At 42.8% G+C, this 12,339-nt stretch overlaps 1 protein-coding gene across 2 annotated transcripts; it reads left to right on the forward strand.

Annotated features, from left to right (window-relative positions):
* Nucleotides 1-2,850: 2,850 nt before the first annotated feature.
* Nucleotides 2,851-7,545, forward strand: LOC115552838 (uncharacterized). 2 transcript variants are annotated; one of them, XM_030369188.1, is made up of 5 exons: nt 2,851-3,369; nt 5,664-5,805; nt 5,943-6,114; nt 6,251-6,399; nt 6,497-7,545. In XM_030369188.1, exons 1-5 carry the CDS (start codon nt 3,160-3,162, stop codon nt 6,682-6,684), a joined length of 861 nt encoding a protein of 286 aa, XP_030225048.1. In that variant the 5' UTR covers nt 2,851-3,159; the 3' UTR covers nt 6,685-7,545. The 2 variants fall into 2 exon arrangements, with proteins under 2 accessions (XP_030225048.1, XP_030225047.1); XM_030369187.1 differs by lacking the exon at nt 2,851-3,369 and adding an exon at nt 4,890-5,278.
* The last annotated feature ends 4,794 nt before the right edge of the window (nt 7,546-12,339 follow it).

A 12,339-nucleotide genomic window follows, 5' to 3' on the forward strand; every position in this document is an offset into this window, starting at 1 on the left:
GTCATCATAAATCATTTTTTAAAAAAAACAAGACATTGTGGAAAAAATAAATAAATAAACATAATAAATAAGAAATAAATAAAACAAAAACAAGACAAAACAAAATAAACAAACAATCAAAACAGTGATCAGTTAGATCAGAGGGGTGTTCCACGAACGGAGGTTTAAAAAACACTGAGTTAACGCTGAACTCTAGGTTGATTGACCCTGTGCCGACCAACCCAGAGTTTTCGGTTCCACAGCAGCGGTTATGCATTAGTTCAATCAACTCGGGGTTGGTTAACACAGGGTTGTGCGCGTCCACGCCAAACTTAAAAAGACGTGATGTATGGATCATGGAAACCCTGATCGATATGGCGAAACGGGCCGCTTATTTCAATGAAATGGAACTCCAGGTTCTCCTTGAGAGCTATGACGAGGAGAAGGACATTATCACAAGAAAAGGGAACGCTAAAACCTCTGGAACCCGGAGAACCAAAGCCTGGCAACGGATCGCTGACCGCGTAAATGCGTTAGTTACACGTCAAAAGCATGATCCTTAATATTTGAGCCATGAATATATAAATATCCCAGTTAAGCATTCTTAAAGATCCTACCACATAACCCCTTTCTTCTAAAACAATATGTACTCCGATTGCTTCCAAGCGGTCAGAGGATCAAGTATAAAAATGAAGCATAAAAAACATACAAACTGGTAAGCTTTTCCCACCATCGTATTGGTATAAATTTAAATAAGCCATTTTTTTAAGCCAATCGTGAAAAGGCCGACAGTCGGCAGACTGGATCTGGCCCTCAAATTGTCTTGACCCCGGTGGAGGAGCTGTTAATGAACTAAATATAAATTAAATTCAGTTAAATTCCGCCCTGAATTTATACAATAAATTCAGGGCGCCCTGGCATGGAGGGGGTAGGCCTACCTGGAGGTATCTACCACCTCAGAGAGTCATGGGCCATACCCCACACTGGTTGAATGTAGGTTTTTTTGTTTTCTTGTATTTTAGATTTTTTTTGCCTTCAAGTAACACATGCAAACCGTGTGCTTGCCACAGCGCATACTATTCCAAATGTTTCTTTTTTTGGTAACTGGGTAGAAAACCTAAAAGTGACAATTCATCAACTTCACAGATCAAGATGGATCAGTGCTTGTAATGAAGCCGCCGGCTACGATCGAACATTCTTCAGTGGATGCAAGTCCGTTAGGACTATTTTATACTTTATGTTGTAAATGCCTCTCGGCATAGTAGTCAGACAATATTGCTCTTTGTATGATAGGAGGCCGATACAAATCTTGGATGGGTCATCTGAAACGACTGTGATGTGCTCAGCATCTTGTTACGTATTTTAGGAACACAAGCTGTATTTCCCTCACTTAACCAATAGGGGGTAGGACCAAATATATAAGCCGTAAATACTACACATAGCCACAAGGGAAAGCAGGACATTACTGAAGGCTGCATTAGATACTTTAGTCACAGAGGGCAGCATCACAGACCAGGCGAGGAAAACCGAGGATTACGTCACACCGGTTCCTCTCCAAGTCTTCCGGTCCTCGCTGAGTCCATAAAGAAGCCCACCTGGCCACGAAAACATTAGAGCTCTCTCGGCAGCGATTAGACATACGTGGGTTTGTGGCTAGGATCAGCTAGGAGAACACTCTCGCACGTGCTTAGAACACATCTTCAATCTCTCTTTACTTCAGAGCATCAGTTTACCATACCGAAAATACTTTATACAAATAAAGTCTCGTTAAAGCTATTCCTTTGGATTCGACCCCTCTTTCCAAGAAGAACATTGCAATCTCCAGCATTATAGCCTAGATAAAACTACCATTTGAAAAAAACGGAGGGCTACGCAAATAGTCTGGAGTGAACTGAGGCCAGGTCCTTGATTGGTAGTGTTGGCTATGTAAGGCTATTTAAATATATTAAAGATATGCGCGAGAATCTATATCTCTCCACTCCAGCAAAAAGTCATCCAATATGCCAAGATGTCGAGCCGTGGTTTTATCAATCGCTCCCGGTGGATTGCACGTATAATTTGCGCTCTGATATCAGCAGTTCTCTCATCAAAAGGGCATGCCATTGTGAACACATGAAATCTGCGGTGAACGCCGGTTGAAATACCCAAAACCGGGTTATGTTTCAAACTTAACCTGCGCAAAACCTGGTCCGACCAGGTTTGATTCAGAGCATATGTTGCTATAGCAACTAACATACCGTGATCCTTTTGGAACGGAAAACCTAGGGTTACCGAAAACCCTGGGTTAACTTACCCGGTTATGTGATAAAACCGGCTTTGTGGAACACCCCACAGGTGAGTTTTGAGTTGTGACTTGAAGGTTGACTTGAAGGTTGTAATGGTGTCTGACTGTTTTATGTGTGGGGGGAGGGAGTTCCAGAGACTGGGTGCCGAATAGCTGAATGACCGGGCACCCATTGTAGTCAGTCGTGATGTGGGGGAACATAGTTGAATGCTAACTGCTCACTAACTAGCTTGGTTCAATTGATAGCTGGAATAAAGTAACTTTTAAAGTAAATTCAAAAAGTATAGTATTTATAAAAATAAAAATAAAGTATAGTATTTTTAGTATAGTATTTTATTTTATAGTATTTTAAAGTAAATTCAAAAAGACTTACCAGTTAGCCCGACCTCCTCGCTCACCTTCAGCCAAGCCTTGGTCTTGACCGTCCGGTCCTTATAACTTGCCAAGGTGGTGTTGAAGATCACCGGGTATGATGAGACTGCAATAATAATCTTCTCCTCCATTTTAGCGGTTTGATCAGGATCAGGTAGTGATCTCAAGGTCACTCCAAGGGAGTAACACTGATTGGCTGTTACGGCATGTCACTCAGTGGCAACCACCGCTGGACTGGGCATAGGGCATGGCGGGCATATGCCCGGTGGCCTGAAGCCTTTTATTTATTTTTTTATTCATGCCAAACTCGCGTCTAACGTAGCAGGCCACGTTAACTTCAATGCAGGCCACATTAACGTCAATTCAAGTTAATGCAAGTTAAACTGGCAGATCTGCCCTTTATCATGATTGATTGAAGCCTGGGCCAATGAGGTGAGGGGCAGGCCAATTTCGCCTACCCCTCCATCTCAGTTGGTGACTTGGTTGGTTAGCCACTGCTAGCAGGAAGATCGAAAACGGGCAATATGGACCCTAGTTGGAAGAAAAGAAAGGGTGGCGCTGAAAGAGCCAGGGACCAGAAAAAAGCAGCCCTTCAGGCAGATGCTACGAAATGCCTAAACATAGCTGATATGTTTGCTGCTCGTGGACATGGAGCCTCCACATCTGCAGCAGCAGCATCAACAGGTAGTGGAGGAGAAGATGCTCGACAGCAGGTGGACGAGGCGGCCATGACGGTAAGTCAAGGTTAACTTCAGCCATTAATTAATGAACAGCAAAATGTTTATAAATCAGACATCTATGTGTGAGAAAGAAATATGGATCGTCTGTCGAAGTTAAGTGCTGTCTAACCTTGTCACTCAGATATGAATTAATGTCGGACCGTCGGATATTATTTTGGTGCTGCTCACTGCCAGTCATGTAACCTAGCCTAGCAATGTAGTCTAGGCTAAATGGTGTGCATGGCTAGCTACAACGCTGCCGCAGCCAGGTTGTTTATTTATTCTTTATTCGTTGTATTTGTGTGACTGTTGTGCCACCGCGGGGTTGCTTCTTTATTCTTTATTTTGTTTGAGTGACTGTCGTGCGTCGGCCAGTGATGTTGCTAGGTACGCGTCCTGCGTCCCTGACGCATTAAAATCTGAAAGGACGCACTAAACTCACTATCCATGCGTCCCGGGGACGCATCTAATTTTCCCCATGAAAAACGATACACTGTGAACATTAAACAACTCGTGTTTAATCACAGTAACTGGCCAAAGAAACCTTCTTGTGAGCAGATCGGACAAGCGCTGTTTCAACCCTCTGCGCATCTACTCGGCGCAGACGTGATCCCCTGTACAAGGTATCGCGACATGCTAATTTAGCCGCTACCAAAACAACTAGCTCGTCACCGCTGATTTCATTTCAACAATTAAAAATACGAACTTCATAGTAAATAAACCCACGTTTCCACTGCTCGATGCTGTGCTCATTCGTGTCGAATGAGCAAATCAAACAGGATTTTTTTGCAATCCTTCTGATTGAATATATGTACATTTATGACAAAATCGTGAGGACTAGGCTTGTGACACACACACACACACACACACACACACACACACACACACACACACACACACACACACACACACACACACACACACACACACACAAATGTGGCGCTCGCGCGGTAATAGCTCATTGGCGCCACCTAGTGATCATTATGTGCAAATGCACAGCCTCTCATTAAAATGACTTAGGGGTCATTTGACCCCTCTTGCGGCGCTAGGAGTAAGTAAAAATGGCCCGGCGTTTCTAGTGTTAAACATGAACGGTTGAGTACTCCAACTCTAACCATATCATACCACCATCAAGGAGTTTAAAGGGCATGGTGCAGGTTTCTATTTTCTTCTTTTCTGGCAATTTTCTAGTTGGTAACAAACATTTAAACAATTATCCATTGTATTTGATTTTGTAGGGTATCACAAAATATAAATATTAGGAAAAGTAGGTGATATATTAGTGGTTATTAGCCACAGGTTAGCGATGATTCTTATTTCTCCCACAATGCATTGCATGACGTCACGTAGGGTACTCCGCTTTTGGACGACAGCCGAAGCCGCTAGTGAGAGAGAGTGACAGTGTCAGATTATATTAGTAAATACATAAATAGAGATAGCCTAGATAGATAGATAGATAGATAGATAGATAGATAGAATAGCATAACATCGATAGATAGTGAGGGATAGCATAGCATAGCATAACATATATATAGATAGAGAGAGGGAGAGAGTAGATATATAAGTAGATAACATGGTTTTCTACTGTATTTGTGGCGGGTGCAACAACTCCAGCAAAAGTGGACATAGGGTCCATTGCTTCCCCAAGGACAAAGGGATTCTCCGAAGCTGGGTGCAATTTGTCAAGTTTAGGCGGGCAGATTTTTCAGCTAGCTCTGTTACCGCGTACTCCAGAATATGCAGCGCGCATTTCAAGGAGGAGGATTACCACTCAGGGGATGCCAAGATGGTCTCACTTGGTTTAAAGAGTAAGAGGACGGCGAAGTTAATTCCTACCGCCGTGCCGTCTGTGCATGCAAACCACTCTGCCTGCCCTGTCCCGAGGTCGAGAGACACCGTCTGCCGCAAGCGAGAGATTGCCACGGTAAGCATCATGCTATAGCTGCTAATTACAAGCTGCGCGTTAGCTAGCTCTGTGTATTTTGCATACCGTGTTCCCTTTGACACAGCCTCATCTACAAGCATGATCAGTCTGACATTAGAAGAGCATATTTCGTGATTCACGAATATGAGCCAAAACAAAATTGCCCTGAAGTAAATGTCCATATCGTCATGAAAGCTTCATGGCTAGTGTTTGGATCAGTGATCGTCAACATCAAGCGGCTTTCACAACAGTGTGTTTGCGTTTTGTGTTAGTGCTAGACTGCTACGGTTCTCTTTCACATATACTGTATTTGACCGTGACCTTTTATATACTTATATATACTATACTTTATACTAATATACTTTTTTATATTTGTTTTCGCAAGATGTTGACAGACGCCTCACAGCAGGAGACCGTGGCCAGTGTAGACACTGTGGAGAGTGTCGATACTGGGGATCAGCCCTTGCCCTCCTCCACTTCTGACGCTGGGACACAATGTTTTTTGAAGCCCCCCCGATGGTCTCACGGTAAATCTCATATGCAGGACAATTTCATGTGTTTCCATTTCAAAAAGGAATTCTGTCTGTCCATCTTCCTGTCTATTTGTACGTTTTCCGTCTGTGTGTCTGTCTGCCTCCCTGCCTACCTGTCTTGGTCTTTTCAGGCTCATTGGCAGCAGTCAAGTTGGAGAACATAATGATGAGGGCTGCCTTGCTGAAAGATGTTCGTCAGCTGTCTCCACAGCACCAGACCTTCTCCCTTGAGGCTTACCACTCCCTCATCTTGCACTTCGCGCCCAAGCACACAGGGTTTTCATACCTTGGGATGTATAGCAGGTCAGTGCTATCCAATGGAATAACACTGCCAATTATTATGCCTTTTATAGTAATAATAGTACCTATTAACGTGCCTATTGTAGTATTTTGTCATACACCAAGTTTCAAAGGTTTTCTCAAATGTGTTATTTTGTAGGCTTCTCTTAGCGGCGCTGCATTATAATCACAATGCCAATCGCGAGACAGCACGGAGAAGTGACGGGACAGAGAAGTACTGCGTGCGGTATCCGCGCTTCAGAAAAGGTGCCCATGTGGTGCGTCCCATCAAAGAGGCAGCCTCATACGGTAAGCAGTGTCAGGCAGTTCTATCATATTTTGAGATGGCGCACGAGTGATCAGTGACAATGATCTTTATAAAGTAATATTATTATTATGTCTGCAGGTTATGCAACATCATTAATGAAGGCCCTTCGGGAGAGCTACGCCAATTCACCCGCGGTTCTTCGAGAGGTTGGCGCCAATCTGTCCTCCGATGCACCCGCCCCCATCGCCAAATCCTTCGAACAGATTCCTAAGGAGGAGGCCATCAGCCTCTACCTAGCCCGGCAGTCACGCTTCAAGAAAACCTAATTTCACATTATTATTTTTTTCCACGGACAAGTCCAATGATTTAGTTGTTATTTGCATGAAATTTCTTTGCATGTAATTCAAAATAATTTGGTAATCATTTTACCTGTGCCTTGTCAACCTCTGTGTGCGGTGTTGTCTGGGCTCACTGTGTGTCTGCTTGATGTGCTTTTGCATGTATCGCTGCATGTATCACTGCATGAAATAGTGTGTGTGTGTGTGAGAGAAAGAGAACCATCCACTGACCCTCGGGTATGACTACACTATTGCAGAATTAATTAGAATTAGAATTAAACATTGCGGGTCTAGCCCTTCATCAGTGTTCCTTGTATGTTTTGTGCCTAACCATTTTTTTATATAGATTTAATTCCAACCTGTGTCTTTGTTCAGTAACCATTACAAGCAATGCCAATCAACTTTTTTTTATCCAAAATGCATGTGTTCTGTGTACTTTATAAAATTTTAAGGGCAATTGAATGATCACAACAGAATAAGCATAACTATTATTTTTATTCATTTTAATCCAAACAAGGCCATTGAAAGCCCTGATAGGTCTGGTCACCATTCTGGAATTGCTGTCTGATGGTTGAAACCACACAAGAGGGTAGAGGCTTCCTTATACTCCTCCCTAAAACGCCATAAGCCCAGCGTATAGCTTGCCTGTACGCAGTGTACCGGTATTGCCTAGGGATAAGTAGGAAAGATTCTTAAGTTTAAAACTGTAAGTAGGTTGGAAACGTCATTTTAAGCCTGTTTCTTATGCATGTTTATTGTGTATGCAACACATCTCCTGTCACCTATAACTGTTGGTTCAAATGACTCAGTGTAAAAAGATTTGTAAAGTAAACATAAACCATGAACATACTTGTGCGTGCTGGCTTGAAGGGGACCATGATCCTGCCTGAAGTGTGTATGCTATTTTTAGCACAAACGGATTCAGGCAGCATGCCTCAAATCCAGGATGCTGCGTTAGGCACGTTACATCTGCTGGCCGCGGGGTGAGCTCCTCGACCAGCGACCAAAACGCGCTCACCTCCCTACAACACAAGCTCTCCACCACAGTTTCCATGGAACGACACCGCCCACACAGACACCTGCCAAACACAGCGACACAGACACGCTTACTGCTCTCTCCCGGTAAGCGGTACCCTGACAGTTTCAATGACAATCAATCACGAGGAAAACGAGTTAGCACTATCAAAAATAATCACACTGAAGACATAACCAGCCTACTCGGCGTCGGCTACGTTTGCAAACAACATTTTCACCGGAGAAAGGTAAAAGCTTAGAATAAACACTAGGGGTTCACAGGTGGGACTGTCAAGCTAGCCCATATTTAGAATAAATAGAAGGCATAATATGCCTTCTATTTCTGGATCTTCTGACTAAGTTTAGGGTACTTATCTGAGCCAATGACATAATCACTGTCACTAGATATAAGAAAACGTTGACTTTCATTCGATGCTATTCACTGACAGTAAAAGAAAATAAGTTATTGTATGCACTGCTGTTCATAGACTACTAGCTCCAGCGCTCCTTGCTGCGTTTCTAAATGGTAGCAACTCACCAGGACACTTCACCAACTCTCCACTCATTCTCCTCTGACCATGCATTTATTTGTCTTTGACGGCCATCGGCTCTCGGGATTTCCTCATTTCCCCTCATACGCCTAACCGGTTCGAAATTATATGGCTGTGGGCCATCATAAATGTTGACACTGGGTCTTGCTACCTCTTCCTCATCCCCGTCCGCCATAATGCTAGTTCTAATGCGTCTACCTTATGTGACGTCATCGCCAAATTGCGTAAAAAATAACCGTTACTAACCAAAAACTACAAAAACTGGACTTTAACACCATTTTGGAGACATTTCTAACTTTATATACATATTTTGAGTGCTTTATGTACCCATTAATCAAACTTCCGGTTAACCTGCACCATGGGCTTTAACACTATTCATTTAATTTAAGAAATAGAATAATAATAAAAAATAAACACATTTTTTAAACTGGGGAGTCGGGACCCATTGAATTTCTCAGGGACCCACCCAACTCGCCACCTGTGGGTCCCGGGGACTCACTACATTGAAAACCTATCAACATCACTGGTCGGCCTTACGAAATATGCTGTTTTGCACAGTCTTACTGAGCGATGGGGTGGACGGTCCCTTTCTATAGAACAGAACTAATGTATTTTCTCACTCCTCACTTCTGGGCACCTGCTTTTGTGATGAGGTAAAATAATACGCTGACTTGAAACACTCATAGTGGATCAGATTAAGTTAAACTCTGTCCTTGCACAAAGTACATTGCAGAGAAAATGTAAAGCAGTATCTACCTTTAGTGCACATGAGACCTTATATTAGAATCACTGTCATTTAGAATTAAAACATTAGATCTGAATACGCATTTACTGTGTCACATTCTTAGAACGTTTTTGTAGAGTTGAAATGCACTACTATGATCACCTGTTATTTTCTCACATTTCTATCTTTCTTTTGTCTTTTCATCTTTTTAAGGTTCCCATGCTTAAGGAGTGCTGGGTGTTGCTGCTGAGAAGAGGCAGATGGGGTAGCATCAGCATCTCTCCCCACTTGTTGGATTGTGTGTGTGGTGTGTGTGTGTGTGTGTGTGTGTGTGTGTGTGGTGTGTGTGTGTGTGTGTGTGTGTGTGTGTTCTGGTCCATTTGAAAGCTCTCATTGGTTTGCATGCTGCATGTAAGTTACCCATTCCTTTTCGTTTTAATGTTTGTTTTATTGATATTCATATTCTTAATATACAGTATAATTGTGTATTTATTTACTTTATTTTTTCTATTTATTTTGTACAGTTAAGTTAAGCAATTTATTTTATTTTGTACAGTTAAGTAATTATTGACTCATTGTAAATATAAGTGTTTAACTTCAATTGTTATGTGTGTCATCACTTTTTATTTTATATTCAAAATTAAATGGATGAAAATCCTATTCTTTCCAAGTCCTGGCATAATTTCCCACACCTAACATTTTATTTTGTATTGACAGTTGATTAGCAACACAAATTGGTAATAAGAGAAATCCTTGCTGTTACTTGTAGCTTGTAGTGAGATAAACATCTTGTGGCCTTTTTGTGTATTGCAATTTTAGGTCAGCCTTTGCATCCAGTCATTGGTACAGTCATCCAGTCATTTCTTGCTTTAATAATGCATTGTATCACACAAGTAATGATATATTATTCATAGTTTAGCCTACAGTATTACATTTATTATAATTATATTAACTAAAATGAATTAATTAATATTTAATATAATTCATTTACTTAAATTTAAGTAACAAGGTTGAAAGAAATGACATGTCTAAAAAGTAATGTGACCTACGGTCAATAGATCATACTTTTGATAAGCCTAACAGTATTTTGGGAGAACTTTTCATAATGCTTCTCATAGTGTTAAAATGTTTGTCTCCTAGTGCACATTGATCGTTTAAGGCAGTCATTCCCAACAAGGGGTATATGGTACATATACCACCTGAGGTGCGCAAGCAAACTGCAGGGGGTATGTGGATAAATTAACGAATGTGTGCAGCATAGTCATTGCATGAGTGAAGGGGTACTCATGGTGTGACAAAAAGGCTTAAGGGGTACGCATGTCAATAGCAGTTGGGGAAAAAAACCCACGCTATCACACAGCGCGCTTACATTTTTCCCCGTCAATACCTGGTGGTGGCCTGCTCTTGGTTAAAAATGCCCGGCCTGAAAAATTTCCCCAGTCCAGCCCTGGTGGCAACGCCTCAGTGGCAACGCTGTTGAACGCTGATTGGCTGTCATCGCCCGTGCCCGGCAGTGGACACGGGCATGCCGCGCCGCAAATCAGATTTGACACGCCGCAAATCAAGTTTTGCTGCCTGTTTTCTCGGCAGCAAATGCTGCGGCAGCAAAGCAGCAACGCGTCTCTACATTCACTTTGAATGGGATCACGACGCGCGTCAACTTTTTGCATCTTTTGGTGTGAACGCAGGGTTAGGAATAAAATGTATTCAAAATCTGTCTGGCACGTTTTATGAAGAAAACGTTTCCAAAAAGCTCGGACATATGACCCACTATGTTCTGCTCCATTTATCCAATGTTGACAACGTGACATGACATGGCTAAGCTAACAACAAAACAAGGGGAGCTAGTGTGGCAGGTTGAGTGTTGCTCCTCCTCCACTCAGGTGATTTCTGGTGGGCAGATTGCAAGATTGGTTTCACCTGTATAAGTGCTGCGCCTTCTCTGGCGCGCACACTGCTGCCTGGCACTCGTGGCGAAGACTCGGTGTGGCGTCTGTTAGTTGTTGGTTTGTTGTCGGTTGGTGTGGCGTGCTTCAGTCATTTGAAGCGTTGTTGGCCGTGTTGTTCGGGGGCGGCATTGTGAAGAGTGAGGGGAGTGTGGCATCCGCTCTGTACTGTTGCCGCAGCCGGTGATCAGTTTCGGGGGCGTAAAGCTCTCTTCGTTCGGCTGTTGGAGCCGCAGCGGTGCTTTTGCTTTTCTTCCTCCTCCTGTGCTCTGGTGAAGCTGCCCTGCACGGCTCTGTGACGTAGCCTACACCTGGCGATCCCAAACGTAAACCATCCACGGCCTCCGGTCCTGGGGCGGTCGCTCTGTCTTCGCCAGCCACTCCGTCTTCTCCATCCACTCCGTCGTCTTCATCATCTTCGGCTGCTCCGGCACCGTTGCCTTTTTCCACACAGTCCGATGTGGCGGTTGCATTCCCACGCAGCGCTAAGTTTTCAGTCCCACCACAACTCTTATTGGTTTGGTTAATTGTCTGCTTTTCCTTTCATCTTTTTGTGTTTGTGTTCTTTAGTTTATTTGTTTGGTTAAATCCTATACATACATATATTTTTGTGTTGCGTTTTGTTGACCCATTTGGGGTTAAGCATATCAATATTTTCTTATTATTTCTGATCTATTGCTTTGGGGTTCAACTGATTATTTTCTGTTTAGTTTAACATAGCTGTTGGGTTTGTGTTTGGGGTGTTAAATACGCCTGGCCCCCACCCACAGTTAAATTTCGTTTGTTTCCTTATTACTTGTCTTAAGAATTAGTTGGGTTTTCTGTATATTTGTATTTGGGTTTTAAATATTTGGGTATGAGTCAGTTCTGTTCCTGTGTGTGGGTGTGAGTGCTGTGTGTGTGTGTATGTGTGTGTTTTATTATAGTCCTCTGTTTTAAATGATTGTCGTAACAACCTGAGTGTCTCACCACAACAGTAGTGTAATTTTTGTGTTTCTTTCTTGTGTTTCCAGGACAGGAGCTGGTGCAGCGGGCGGCAGGCTTGGTTTGTAGTGGTTCTTTTATGGTTTTGAGTTGATTTAGTCTGACCGCCTCGCTACAGCCTAGCTCTGTGCCTGTTGTATTTATTTCTACTTTGGGGTTTTGACTTGACACTTCAGTGGTTGTTGAGATCCCTGAGCTCTTTTAATTCTGCTTACTGTAAATAAATAAAATTATATCTTTTGTAAGTCCGTCTCTCGCCCTTTATACAAAACGTGCAACGAATCTGTGTGACCTCTGGTTGGCCAAAGTACAGGGCCAAGGTTGTATTTCCTGGGGTGCAATTCCCCAGGTGGCGTTGTCGAGCAACTTTCCCCCCCCTTCTCTCCATTCCGCCACACTAGGAAAGGAAATTAACTGCGTGTTT

Source organism: Gadus morhua, chromosome 10 (assembly GCF_902167405.1).
Source record: "Gadus morhua chromosome 10, gadMor3.0, whole genome shotgun sequence".
Taxonomy (NCBI): Eukaryota; Metazoa; Chordata; class Actinopteri; order Gadiformes; family Gadidae; genus Gadus; species Gadus morhua.